Genomic DNA, 14,220 nt, shown 5'->3' with positions numbered 1-14,220 from the left:
CGCCAGCCAGGGACAAGGCGTAAGTAAGCTAGGTGCTAGGTTTAGCTGCCCTACATGGTACTAAATGTGTTACCTTATGAACCCTATGATCTCCATCTTTGTAGAGTAATCATATATAGTATAGTACATGGTATAGTACATAGTATATACCATGGTTTGTGCCGGTGTTCAGGAGGAATACGAGGGTGTAAGCATGAGCATCATGGCCGTTCCCACTCACATAAACATATATCCATTTTTTCGATGGGGTTTCGGCTGCAGATATCCATTGTCAGCTAGGTATAAGCTGACGATGGAGAAGAAAAAAAAAGATACCACAGTATACGACCTCCCGGTTTTAAAGCAAGGTCAGGTGCTCCATTATATTACGCCATCGCCATCGCGGATCTGGTTTAAAGCCCAACCGGCGAGTAACCTTAGATGTAGCCTCACGAACCGCGACCTAACTCGACCGGTGAGCTCCACAGGGTTATCAGCTCGCATATGGTAGCTATCACCTGCAACCCTATAGTCATACGACCACGACCGGTTCTCATCGCGGAAATGGCATCCGAAGGATGGGCAACTCTGAGACATTGTGAGCTCAGAGGCGCCGAGGCGGCACAGCCCAAAGTAAGAAGGCCTTGGGCGTGGTAAAAAAGGTTTTAAGACATTCATGTCTCATAGTAATGTCCTATGTTAGGTGGGTAGGTAAGGTAGGTAAGGTAGGTAAGGTAGGTACCTAAACTGGGCGTCTTGAACTTTTGAAGGCGTCCTCCCATAGAGGGACACGTCTCCACCGTACAGGCACCAGCACCAGCATTAAGATGAGATGAAGAAGAGGCGCTTCCTAAGCGGGTTTCTAAAAACCCCATGCACTGACTCTGCCGCTGCGGGCTGAAATCCTTCCTCAGGTTTGCTGCTGCTGTAGGTATGTAGGTATGGTATGTATAAATACCCGCATAATCGACGTGGACATGGTGGGGTCAAAGCCAAGGAAAATAAAATACCTATGTAGCAGCCCTGTTACAATCCGGTTACCCATGGGCCCGCGTGGGGGAAAAGTACCTAAGGTAGGATGGATGGGGGGGAACGATCTGGAGAGTTGTTGGGGTGTGACGGGTAGAAAGGGGGAAAAAAAGACGATGGCTTTAACTTGCTTAAGTTAAATTCCTATTCCTAATTCTTAGGTAATTAATGGGGTGGAACTGTTCTAGATTTAAACTGGAACACGGGAAGAAGAAATTTTTGATCGGAGAAAGAAAAGGCGAAAGTAAAAAGCAAAAAAAAAAAAAAGAAGAGAAAAAAAGGGTTATAAAATAGATGTAAAGGAGATAGGAAACTAAAAGCGAGATTGAAAAATTAAGCATAATAGACAAGTAAAATATGCAAGATCGTCCAATTAGAAAAAATGCTGCAAACGAAAAGTGAGATATCATAAAAACAATAAGTGTGGCTTAGTTAGATTGAATGTTTCCATGATGTATGGAAATATGAATATGTGGCGGTGTCTTTTATACTTTAACGATAAGATAAACCCCTCCATCCATAGAATTGATAAAAGCATATCAAAACCTAATAGTCCGTGCTCCGGATTAATTGTGCGCTAGGATTGTTGCAGGGGGGGCAGCTACCGAATCGCATTATCAGATTAACATTTTTTTTTATCGTAGCATCAATCATTAACGACTCAACTAATATCGCATTTTGGGGACGAAGAGGACGAGGAAGTAGGAATTGACCTTACAATCGATGTAACTACTTGCAAATTCAAAACCGGCATCATGTCTTGCAAGTTGACCCCCTGGGGCACCGCCGCCGCCACCGTCCGTAATCTCAGCATACGAACGCGACGAGCACCCACAACCGCTTTCCGAATACCATCCCATCCGGAACAACGACCAACATACCCGACACCATTCTTAATAACGAGGAGAGGACTTTCAGACGATACCAACACAAGAATACCACCATCACCACCACCACAGTCCGAAACCCCACCACCAACTCCCGCAGAATACGTTCCCAAGCCCCCCGAGCTCTTCGCGCCCAACTTCCTCAACGCCGAAGCCATAGCCGCCCTCGAGAAAGCCGCCGCCAACCAGGGCCTCTACGACGATGACGACGAGGGCCTGCTATTCAACATGCCCGACCGCGTCGGCAAGGGCCAGCAGCTGCAGGACAGATACCATCCCGTAGTAGAGCAGGTGACGAAGCTCCTGATGAAAGACGGGAAGCTAAGCCAAGCGCAGAGGGTACGTCGGCCATTCCCTTCTTTTCCCCTTCTCCTCTTCTAACACGAGAACCAAGCTAACCTCTCTAAAAAAACAGAACATGGCCATGATCCTCAACTACCTCCGCACCACCCCCGCCCCCAAAGTCTCCCCCCTCCGACCCCTCCTCCCCGGCAGCCCCCCCGCCGACCAACTACCCCTCAACCCACTCCTATACCTAACCCTAGCCATCGACTCCGTCGCGCCCCTGATCCGGATCCGCAGCCTACGCGGCGCGGCCGGCGGCGGACAATCGCTGGACCTGCCGCAGCCCATGGCGGCGCGCGCGCGGCGCCGCATCGCCGTCATGTGGATCCTGGACGCCGTGCGCCGCAAGCGCTCCGCCGCCTCCGGCCGCGCCCAGTTCGCCACCCGCTTCGCCCAGGAGCTGGTCGCCGTCGTCGAGGGCAAGTCCACCGTCTGGGATAAGCGCAACAGCATACATAAGCTTGGTACTGCTGCCCGTGCTAATCTGACGCACCATGCTGTTGTGGGGAAGCGGCGGAAGTAGGTTACCTAGCCAGCCAGCCAGCCGGCCGGTAGAGATATATATAGATAGGTATATATATAGATGTCGAAGCGATTATTGGCTCGTGGGGAGAAGGGGGAAAACTACAGCTGGGGGAACTGGACTGAATCAGGGCGTTCCTGGTGCGACATCGTACCTATCGATATATGTAGGTAGATGGTCGGCTGTGATAATGTACCTACCTAGGTAGGTATGTACCTATGTATGATATAAATCAAAAGCCATGTACAAAGACGATATACACTGCTTGCTACCATGTTCTCTTAATGAGAGGCTTACTTGAGTGAAAATCGAGGGGTTTGAAAAATCTATAACTACACCTTTATCTGAAGCCGCCTATTTCAGTTAAACACTCGAGGAAGGGAGATATTCATCTATCTACCAGACCGAGAAGACAACGTAGTTCTAGGGAAACTTCAACCCAAGTTGAAAATTATTGCTATTCATACGCGTGTGGATCGCATACCGACTTACTATACTACTAAGAATGAAGACTCGATAGACTCTAAAGGATTTATGAAAAAGATATCAGGTAATAGAGAAAAGATCAAGCATAAGTCAGTTTATCCAAGACTAGTATTTAAGATTGATTTTGATTTCTTCTCGTCGCTTTACTACCTAACTTAGGTAGGTACCTAGCATAGTGGTTCTTCTACCATCCACTCCCCTTTTTTTAAACATTTAGCAGAATCTAGTTTCGTCGTATGCTATAGGGGAATCTTTGCCGTTTCTCACGAGTCTCGTAAACAATTGCGAAATAAGCACGAAAACAGACTCGTAAAACTTAGTCTGTAGCTGAACAGGATGAAAAAGTAGTTCTTCCCTTAGTCCTCAATGAGAGAGACTCGATGGATTTCGCTTGTTTTGTTTCTTCAGCATATGCGCGCCAAGAATTGCACACATGTCTGCTCGGGGTTGAGGCCCTGGAGCTATCTCGAGCCCAGCCCCCTTCCTGGCGTCGACGCTGGTGTTCCGGGCACAAGGGAGCTAGGCTTTCTAGACGGCGTCGTTGGCCCGACCGTTATCGTCCCGTCCACAGGTGGAGTATCCGTCCTGGGGACGCTGCCACCTGGAATTAGTTTAGCTGGGGGTTTGAAGTTAGAGGCGACCCCTTTCGCGTAGATCTCCTGAAGCATAGTATCGAGAACGCCCGCCTCGCTGAATTCCTGATACTTGCGGTATAGCTTTAAGGCGGTCCTAGCATCTTCGATAGAATCGTGCGTGCTCAGCTGAATATCTTCTTTGAGGAGGGTATGTGCGAGGAACTGCAAGCTGAGTTTCCGAAGGCGCTCCTTGATAAAAAATAGATCGCTCGTGTCAATGACTTGCGCTTTCGGTACGTGAATGTTGATTACTCGAAAGTCCTGCTTCAACCCGTGGCCCAGAAATTTACACCCGAGGTTCAAGAGAATCCAAATTTTCTTGTACGCAATCTTCAACGGAACAAGGTTATGTCCTCTCTGCTGCGCCGTCGTTATATCTAAGTCTTCGGGGGTAATCCCGGAGTACGAGGTTAGATAGTCGACGACCTTCTCCTTGATAGTGATATAATCATCAATGAACGGCACTCCTTCGTCCATGCCACTGCCTCGGACGATGGAGTTCCTGGCTAAGGCGTGCACCGTTGGCCGGATTATCTTCGAGTCGCCATCTGAATGCATCTCAACTTCCGGTTGTGAAATCTTGACAAATTCTGTATCGATTGCAACAATCGTATCTGGTCCAGCCGGCTCAGTTTGCCGATCCAAAGTTCGATAAGTCTTATCAGCTCGATCAGCTCTGCATAATTATTAGTATTAGGTAGTTTGCAACTTAAAAGACTGTAGACTTACTGGAGATCTAGATATAATAGCCTAGAATCCAGATTCTGCTTCCAACTGGAATCAAGTTGATTGTTGGCGGATTTGGTTTGATACGTAATGACAGAAGGTGTCTTCCATGATGTATTGAATGTAAGTGCCTCTTGAGGAGGGATAGGCTTGACATGAAAGTCGTTAAAAAGGTACCACTGACTTTGGCCGGGGGCCGTCGGCGCAGAATGTGCGACTAGACTCACGTATTAGCTTCTCTCAGATAGCTAAATTTTCAAAATATGGAAACTTACTATTTGCCATGGCTACGAGGTGCGATCTCTGCTGCTGACCACCCTCGATATTGACGGCAAGGCCAGTCAAAGAATATACCGAAATATTATGGATCCCCCGCTGCAAATGCAATTTCAAGTCTTCACCCTCGAAACAGAAGAATTGGCCGTTATCTACTATGACGCCAATCTCTTCTGGCAACCATCCAGGCGTAGCCCAGAGTCTCCGGTGCTCATTGTTGTTAATTGCGGTCGTGAGCATCAATACGCTGGGTATCCTGTGTATCGTCTTTCGGGTAGCCAATGTCTGGTACCTATGACAATTATTACACCAACCTTTGTTGGTAGTCTCCCTCTCTACGCTCATCTTCAACACTTGCGAAAATGTTGTTCCTCGTATTCTTGGGTTTCTATGCCCGGATTTCTGTGACAATGAGCTTGGGTTATTTGCTTTGCTAGAAGCGAGCCAGACTTACATTTTGGGGGTACATTAATTCATTCACCATAGTATGGTCAGCTTTCGTAGTTTCGCTTCGACAATTCATGCATCTGATAGAGCTAGTTGCGGATGTTTGAAAGAGCTGGAACTAATGGTTAGCAGAGGTTATATTTAAGAAGGCATAACTAAGTGGACTTACTTCTTCGAGTGCTCCAGGACGCGGTGACTCTGTACTATGAGAATGGGGATTTTGTATCATTAGGTTATAGTTCTGAGTCATTTGTCTTAGAAGATATCGAGCTAGGTGCTGGAGCATAACGGTCCGCGATGCATGAGGTTCCTCCTCGAGTAGACCCAGCTTGCCCGCTGTTCAAGTTCATCAGTAAGCCGTCAAGAGGAATATAAACACGACCACTTACCTTCAGGATGATAACTAAGGGTTTTGGTGAAGTTAGATGCCTGGCAAGCCTCTCCCTCTGCTTTGTAGAGCATATCAAAGAGAAATCCCAACTCGCAGAGGAGACACAGCTCATCTACACAGGCCGTCGCTGCGTGATGAAGAGCAATATTTCGGATCAATGGGGTATAATGCATCACCTGCAGCAATGGGTTGGCATAGGCGTTAACAATATGATTCTGTAAACCCGAGTACTGGGTTTTGTTAAAATAACTAGTCTTTTTATCAGCATGTGTAGCATAGGAGCGGCAAATCAACTTACCCAAAATCGAAATCGTCGATTCCGAATTTACTATATTTTATTTCAATATTCTGATACAACTCGGGGACCTCGATCTTTAGGCTTTCGAGCTTGTTGTCTTGTAAAATCTGCGGAATTTCTGGTATAACTTCTTCCGGAGCTGGTGTCCCGGCCGGAGACTTTGCCGCTTCTCTGGCCTTCTCGCTTAGGAACTTTGGTGGTTTTAGAGAGCTTTGGGCATTTTCGGTGTTTCGGGTATCCTCGATTTGATTTCTCCGCAGAGGTCGAGTATTCTTGCCAAAGTAACCCCAGTCTCTCTCTTGGAGCGTTGCCAAGAATTGTGCGTCAATCTTAACAGGAGGGGCACCAATTTCTGTGATCATATTACTTGGCCATGCCGACAGCAATACTTCTCTATAGTATGGCATACCGACAGCGCTCAACGGCCTAGTATTCTGTCAGCAAACGAATTCATATAAGCCGAAGTACACTTACGCATCAGGAGAATCAAACTCGATTCGGGGCCCCGTCCCGGAGTCTGCCGTCTCTATCGGAGTGGGAAATTCAGCGAAATGAATCTTGCTCGGTGAGCCCCAGAGGTGGATATAACAGTCAGCATCTGCAAGAGCAATTGCTTCCCCCGAAGACGCGATTTCTATCATTGAGAAGTAACTGAGGTTGTTTGCTTGACGCACATTGCTAGTGTTGGGGTTCATTAGATCAACCACGTGCATCTGTCCGATCTGTGACATAACAATACTGGTTGTCGACATTCGAGGATGCATTCTCACATAAGCTGCACCGGCTGGGAATGGGATAGGGGACATAGATATCATGTTCTTTAGATCGAACACATTGACGAACGGATCGGGCATGTAATTACCCCCGTGTCTCATAGAATATCCACAGGTAACGATGAAATCGTGTTGGGCATCCATGTCATTAATTGCGGCCGTATGCGCGTTCCATATTTTGATGACCTGAAAGCTAACGGGGTCGATTATGTGGACAGCGCCAGTAGAGGTTGCGGCGCATATATACCGACTTCTTCTCATGATTGTATATTTGTACTCGGTAGGTAACTAATAAGCAATTAGCAGCAACACAATTTCAATTTATACTGATTAATTAACTGTACTTGTTTAGTTATCTCGCCCTTATTTATGTCGATTACAAACATCTTATCTTGCTCTCCGGCGGCTAGAATCTCGGCAGTGCCCTTGGACGTGAAGCTCATACATCGTAATTCTAGCATATCCTCGTTCCTGCGTTTCCCTCAATGAGTATTGATCGAAAGCCTTCCAAAATGGGAATAATTGGGGGAAAGGGAACCTACCTAATCGACCACAAGGGTGGACCTCTTCTCAATGCCATATGTACGCCGCGGGAGCCTAGAGCTATAACGCCCTTGTCGTTAAAGAGTATCTGTCGAACAGGCCCATCTTGAGAAGTATGGGTTTTGAAAGATGTATACGGCTGTAATTTTGTACCGTAAAATGAGGATACTCGGCCCTATGATAACTATCAGCCTGGCTATAAGAAGACGGACCATTAGAGGGGTATCGTTCGTACATATTCGTTTCCGGTCCATAAGAGCTCCTGGCTAGTATCGAAGGCTAAGACGGTGACAGGTGTTGGCATAGCCCGGAGACCGGGTGGTGGAAAAGGTATGCGATGAACCTATGAATATAGAATAGAGTCAGCCTTGCATCCAACGAAGTAACTTGACAGTATCTGAATTAAACCTAGCCCCTCCTCGCATATGTAACTGTCGATTTTCGAACTAATTAGAATAATCATAAGAAATACTTGCCTCGTCCCAATCTCCGTCCATTTTGGCGGATTTGTCATGATCGAACTAATCGCATTGAAAGATATATTTTCACCCGCAACGTAGATAAATGTAGGGGCGTCGCGTATGTTTAAATATGGGAAAGAAGTTGTTAAGGTATCCCACTTCAATTTACTAGGATTAAAGACTAGGATCTACTAGGATCTAGGTTTATTACGTTAGACTCCAATACCGTCTGACCGTATATCTGCACGGTATATATGGAAACACTATAACGAGGAAATGTATGGATTTATGCATATAAACGTGCAGCACAGGCCCATCCCTTTTATGTAAGTTTTTTTCATTCTTTTCCTTCGTTTGTGCTTTATATATTAAGTTTTAAGTGTTCATTCTACATAGTATAAGGAGATAGGTAAGACCAGACAATACCAGAATTTTCATTTCAATTAGTTACCTAAATTAGGTAGGTAATTCATTTACATCCTATCAAGGCGTTGTTTAGTACAGAATAGCCACATGAAAAATGCCGTTCGTTCACGGTTCTCAAACCATTAACCAGTTAATACCAAGTCACTCATACAATCAAATGCTGGAACTAATTTCTTTAGATTGTTATATCCTAACTCTTTTTTTCATAAGAAAAAGACTATCTAATTTGGATTGCACCCCGTCAATGGATAGTGCTTCATCAAAGCGTTTTTACCCCGTGTACAATTACTCGGTATCCTCGCGTTCGATTTATACAGCCAGCCCTTATTCGTCTGGTTTCGCATCCGGTGTATTTGCGCAGACCGACCGTGGTTATCATTCCGCGGATGCGTCATTCCCTAAAAAAAATATGCCAGATGCTCAACTCCAAACTGATGGAAAACAGAAGACATCAAAAATAAGAAAGGATGCCGTGGAGCTTCTTGTGTTTTTTTTTTTTTAAACAATCGGGCCAGCCGCCTTGACGTCGTCTGTAGCTTCTGAATCGTACTTCTTGAAGTTCTCGATAAATAGTCCACCAAGCTTCTTGACCTCTTCGCTGAAGCTGTCTGTCCCTGCAGTCCAGGCAGTCCTGGGGTTGAGCAGCTCTGAGGGCACTCCAGGGCATGTCTTGGGGACCTGAAGGTTGAAAACTTCGTACGTCTCATACTCAGCCTTTGCCAATTCACCTGAGTGAATGGCATCTAAAATTGCACGGGTGTACTTGAGCGGGCAGCGCTTGCCGCCGTGGATATAACCGGCACCGACCCAACCGGTATTCAGGAGCCAAGCATTCGCCGAGTGCTTTTCTATCTTGTCCGCCAGCATCTTCGCGTACCTCATAGGGTGAAGAGCGAGGAAGGGCTGAGCAAAGCATGATGAGAAAGTGGCTTCAGGTTCTGTTACACCATCCTCGGTACCAGCCATCTTGGAGGTATAACCGGAAATGAAATGGAACATTGTTTGTGCGCTGTTAAGCTTTGATATCGGTGGTAATACGCCACGCGCGTCACAGGTTAACAGGATAATGTTGCTAGGGTGGCTTTCCGACAGACAAGGGATCTTGGCGTTGCTGATATACTCGATAGGGTAGGCACTAAAAGTTGTCAGTTTAGGCTTGATCATAACATGATATGAGGAAGTCAACTCACCATCTCGTATTCTCGGTAAGGGTAGCGTCGTCATAGTCGACCTCTCTAGTCTCTTGGTCAAAGACAACGTTCTCGAGGACAGAGCCGAAGCGGATAGCGTTGAAAATATCTGGCTCCTTCTCTGCCGAGAGGCCGATGCACTTTGCATAGCAACCGCCCTCAATGTTGAAGACACCGCGCTCGCTCCAGCAGTGCTCGTCGTCACCGATTAAAGCTCGGTTAGGATCGGCAGATAATGTTGTCTTACCGGTTCCGGAAAGACCAAAGAAAAGTGTGACATCGCCATTCTTGCCTTCGTTTGCAGACGAATGAAGAGTAAGGACATTGTGCTTGATAGGCATTTCATAGAATAATACGGTGAAGACACCCTTCTTCATCTCACCTGCATACTCGGTACCGAGGATGACCATCTCTTTCTCGGCAAAGTTAATGGCGACTGAAGTTCCCGAGGTCATCCCTTCGGTATATCTGTTAGCCGGGAAACTTCCGGCGTTATAGATCGTGTAATCAGGGTGGAAATGCTCCAGCTCCTCTCGCGAAGGGCGGATGAGCATGTTGCGCATGAACAAAGCATGGTAGGCACGGGCACAGATGACTCGAACTCGGATTCGGTATTTCTCATCCCAACCCGCATAACCGTCGACGACGTAAATTCTTGTTCGGGTATTCAAGTAGTCGACAGCACGTTCGCGGTTGATTTTCCATACCTAAGTTATCCTCATGTTAGCTATGGCAAACTCATCTTAGATCTAGATCACGATGAAGATAAATTTGACACGTGAGAATCTTTGTGGGGCTGAGAATTTCCCGGTCTTGTGGAAGTGCGGATAGGCGGGGTGCAGGTTATTGCCGGATCTGGGCCGAGCTGCCTGGGGTCTGAAGCCTTAGATGACGCCAATGACAGGGATTATCTCCAGCTCAACAGGTCTAGGCCAAACGCTACGAGACTTCTCGAGAGGCGTGATTCAAACTGAATCTGGGCAATTGGGGTAACAACCAACCAAAAACTCAATATAATGGTTATTGAGGTTGACTTGGAAAATCTGTGACGCAAAGAGGTCGTCATACTCAAACCAAGCAGAGGTTGAGATCTTAACATTGCAAGGTTTGCTTCAAGGAGGAGTGGGGGGTCCATTAATGAAGAGGGAAACGATGGGAGATAGATGTGTGTTTGTTGATGGTGGTTCAACGTATAATGACGACGAATATCCTCTTACCTCAGGAGCCATGGGTTTATTAACGGGTCCCCACCTGAAAACAGGTTAGTTATCATCTTATAATGCATGTGGATTGACACGGGAATCCTTACCAGATATCGCTTTCTGATGACGGTTCTTTTACAATCCTCTTGTCTGAAGGTGACCGGCCGGTCTTTGCGCCAGAGTAGGCAGTCAACGCACCGCTCGATGCGATAGCCGAGCCCATCTCATAAACCTTTTATTGTTCCATTAGTATGGGTTGGATGTTGGTCGCGTGACCTAGTCTAGGAGGTCATCTTACAAGAGCATCTTCGTACAGGGCAGCAACTGAAGGGTTAGGAATCTATTTGTTTCGTTAGTTATATTTCTAATAGACATATCTTGATGATAGAGATAGCTTACAATGGCAACTCTATCGTAGTCGATGTGTGCCTTCTCATGCAGTTCCTCCTCTAAACTTAATGTTAGTGGATAAATGAACAAAGGATGGACGGGTAGTGCCGAATATTAAGTTTAAACGACTTGACTCGTACCTAGCTCCGTGTGCTCCCTTTCCTGGTGGGGTCTACAAAAGGTAGGTTAGCAAAGAGCTCTCTGTTCATTGTGTACATTGGAAAAGGGATACTCACTCAACACCACCAGGGTGAAGGGCTGTCTTGTTGACTTTATTGTTGGGAATCACTAGAATAGAAATGTTAGTTTTTAAAGGTTACGGATTCAGGAATAACGCGTTCTCCTGGTTTTCCTCGAGGTCAACTCACTCTTGTTATGCTGAAGAAGAGAATGGGAATGACCATTGGTGAGTTGCTGAGACTTTGGGCCCTTTACTGTAGGATCAGTGTAAGGAGAAGCAGTTCTGACAACTGGGTCGTTCATGGTTCTTAAGCTGGAGGAATTTCGGTATACGACACAATTATAGCAGCTGAAGGAACAATTGCAGCCGAAGACAAACGGGGAATATCGATATCTAATTTGATTAAATGGGGTAGTGGACAAAACACCGGCAATGTAAGTAGACTTAAGGTAACTTTTCGGTCTACTAGTCATGGCACGGGCCCGAGGATATATAGGAGAGAAGGAAGATGTGGAGATGGCGAAGTTTGAACGAGACATTCCACTGGCCAGCAGTTTCGTTGTCATTGATTAGGCACTGAGGCACGAATTCAAACCGGAGCGGGCCACCCTGCATCATCGGGAAGAAGAGCTGAATAGGACTTCTCTTTGTTTCTTGTCTCGGTACCCTAGCAAGGATGTTGTGGCGTTGCGTTGCGTAGCGCGTAAAGGTAAGCAGTGAAAGATCTTGAACGATGTAGGTTAGAAGTTTGTTTCTTAGCAAGTCTACAACCTTGCAAATTTAGGTGGATCGGCATCTAGAAGGGTGAAAAGTTGGTGTGTGTGGTGTGTATGTGGTGTGTAGTGTCATATGCAATTGACTTTGGTTCTATTCCGTTATTTTCCTCAGCCTCCCCCAAAATCCCCAACCCTTGCAACGTCCTGTAATTGTCCTGTAACCTACTGCACCTATCAATATCCCGACAAGGATTATAGCCTGTCGGTCTTGAGTTTACCCATCATTTTCGTCGCTTGTGCATCAAGATCTACATAACTTAAGTACACTAAAGTTCGCGTATTTACCTATTTGACCCGAGTAACTAAGACTTTACCGATGATTCCAGAAAATTATCTTGTCCATATTGTTGTTACTGCAGACTTGTAAAACATCTGCACGAAAAAAAATTTTGAATCAGGGGGAATGGAAGTTGGAGAAATCGGCAAATGGCGGGGTACTAGTACGTACTTCCCCGTCTTTTCAATAGCCCCACATAGAAGCTAACTAGAAGGGTAGACCCGGGTACATGGGCAAGAGACAAGGCAAGCTTAGGTACAATTATGATGTACCTTTAAGAGCCTCGGGAGTATTGAATTTATTTATTATACATACAAGACCTAAATGAAGTTACGTTGGAACTAATGCCAGTTAAAAAAGAAATGACGTCGGTATAAAACTACTTATACATGTAACTACCTAGGCAAAAAGGAAATATTCGAGGCCATTCGCATCGTAGGGTAGTTAGATTCAAACATTAGACGACTTTATTAAGAATTTAAGCATGTTATAAATCTATTAGGAGAATATCTTCCTATGTACATCTATGGAAGTGCAACATTGAACTTTCACATGTCTTATCGGAGAATCTATGTTTCGATATTAAGCCCTTAACTTTCCGAGGTTTCACCCTACGGTATTATGTACCCAGACCTTATAGAAGTTCTCTACCAATACATGTAGATTCGATTATACCGAACTACCTATTAACCCTGCTATTGATTGAAACCAACTGAAAGGAACTTCTACTGTTCGGAAGTTGTTTATAACGGCCCCTGCATGAAAATGTACGTATATACACGAATAGAGATCCGATATTTTCCATCCCGTTTAACCCTGCTGCATGGGGGATCATTCGGGACTTGGGTAAGGTCTTTTCGAGCTGCCATGATCGGCGGTGTGACCAATTAACAGACTGGGACTCGAGATGCACTGCGTAATCGTCCTTGCGTCGCATATCCGCATCCAACGTGCCGTTCATAAATCTAGGCTCATCTAGGGCCTGGATACGTAGTAGTATCTTTCCCCTTTCGTCCATTATACCTTACCGAAGTTCATCCCGTAATTGGGCTAGTTGAATTGCCAGGTATTCCGACATCTTCCGTCTTTCTGGGGTATTCTGGGTCCTATGCAAATAACTATCGTATCTAAGCCTCCAGGATTAAGAAATGATAAGATCATATGGTTCTTTTTAAATTGGCTTCTTTACGTAAACCACGAAGCGTCTCAGCCACGATGGATAGAGGCCGGATCAAAATAACGACTTTAGTTGGTTTGTACAACGTAATAGATGACACCTAATATTAAGATTACGAGAAAACTCGGACGGCCACGTGAACTTGTGCACGGTTAGTATTATTCAATGCGATCATTTAGCTACCATCTTCCAACATCTATAATATCGAGAAAAAAAACTGGGGCATTTCGTTAATGATGTACCCTCGAATCAGAGTCGAGATGTTATCAATTACTTCTCGTGAGGTCATCAAGCGCTAACATGAGATAACGATTAGCATCAGGGGACCTAATCCGTCTTGTTGCAGTAGTAAAATATCATCGGGCAGAACCGGGAAGATGATAACATAATACACGAAGGCCAGACCTGTCTTCGACCGTGGTCCAGATTTCCCCGGGAAATCGGTGGAGCTCCGTTCGGCCGGGTAAAATATCAAATACCGGTCCGACCCGCGGGTTAAACGTCATTTCCACCGAGGAGCGCCGATCTTTAATATTCCATACCATGTTATCCTTTCCTCTCGTGATAGTGGCAACTTATGGCATTGTAAATGACGGGAAGAAGATTATACGATATCTATGACTAAGTTTACAAAAGAGTAGGGAACCATATAAGTTAATTGCTAGAGTAAGACCAAGAATTCTTCCCAAGGTGCCCACGATGTACGTAGCTAAAGTCGTAGTGACCGTGTAAGTCGCCTACATTAAATAATTTAGAGGAAGATCTTCATTTGAGCCTCGTCTCCTTCCAACGAAAACCAACT

At 45.7% G+C, this 14,220-nt stretch overlaps 3 protein-coding genes across 3 annotated transcripts; 1 reads left to right on the top strand and 2 right to left on the bottom strand.

Moving 5' to 3' along the window:
* Positions 1–1,763: 1,763 nt before the first annotated feature.
* Positions 1,764–2,763, top strand: GL218_07629 (37S ribosomal protein S7, mitochondrial; the record flags this gene model as incomplete). The annotated part of the gene is made up of 2 exons (XM_033584393.1): positions 1,764–2,234; positions 2,311–2,763. The coding sequence occupies 2 exons, from the start codon at positions 1,764–1,766 to the stop codon at positions 2,761–2,763; spliced, it is 924 nt and encodes a 307-aa protein (XP_033432484.1).
* A 947-nt stretch (positions 2,764–3,710) lies between these two features.
* On the bottom strand, positions 3,711–7,238 carry GL218_07628 (PAB-dependent poly(A)-specific ribonuclease subunit PAN2; the record flags this gene model as incomplete). Its single annotated transcript, XM_033584392.1, has 9 exons — positions 3,711–4,560; positions 4,614–4,827; positions 4,886–5,096; positions 5,503–5,669; positions 5,723–5,973; positions 6,023–6,374; positions 6,432–6,448; positions 6,497–7,083; positions 7,140–7,238. 9 exons carry the CDS (start codon positions 7,236–7,238, stop codon positions 3,711–3,713), a joined length of 2,748 nt encoding a protein of 915 aa, XP_033432485.1.
* A 1,485-nt stretch (positions 7,239–8,723) lies between these two features.
* On the bottom strand, positions 8,724–11,490 carry GL218_07627 (Phosphoenolpyruvate carboxykinase [ATP]; the record flags this gene model as incomplete). Its single annotated transcript, XM_033584391.1, has 9 exons — positions 8,724–9,360; positions 9,416–10,122; positions 10,633–10,666; positions 10,725–10,849; positions 10,916–10,957; positions 11,017–11,066; positions 11,148–11,179; positions 11,244–11,295; positions 11,376–11,490. The coding sequence occupies 9 exons, from the start codon at positions 11,488–11,490 to the stop codon at positions 8,724–8,726; spliced, it is 1,794 nt and encodes a 597-aa protein (XP_033432399.1).
* Positions 11,491–14,220: the final 2,730 nt, after the last annotated feature.

Source organism: Daldinia childiae, assembly GCF_008694065.1.
Source record: "Daldinia childiae strain JS-1345 chromosome Unknown Scaffold9, whole genome shotgun sequence".
NCBI classification, from domain to species: domain Eukaryota; kingdom Fungi; phylum Ascomycota; class Sordariomycetes; order Xylariales; family Hypoxylaceae; genus Daldinia; species Daldinia childiae.
The sequence above is the reverse complement of the archived record's forward strand: the minus strand, read 5'-3'. Positions and strand labels throughout refer to the sequence as shown.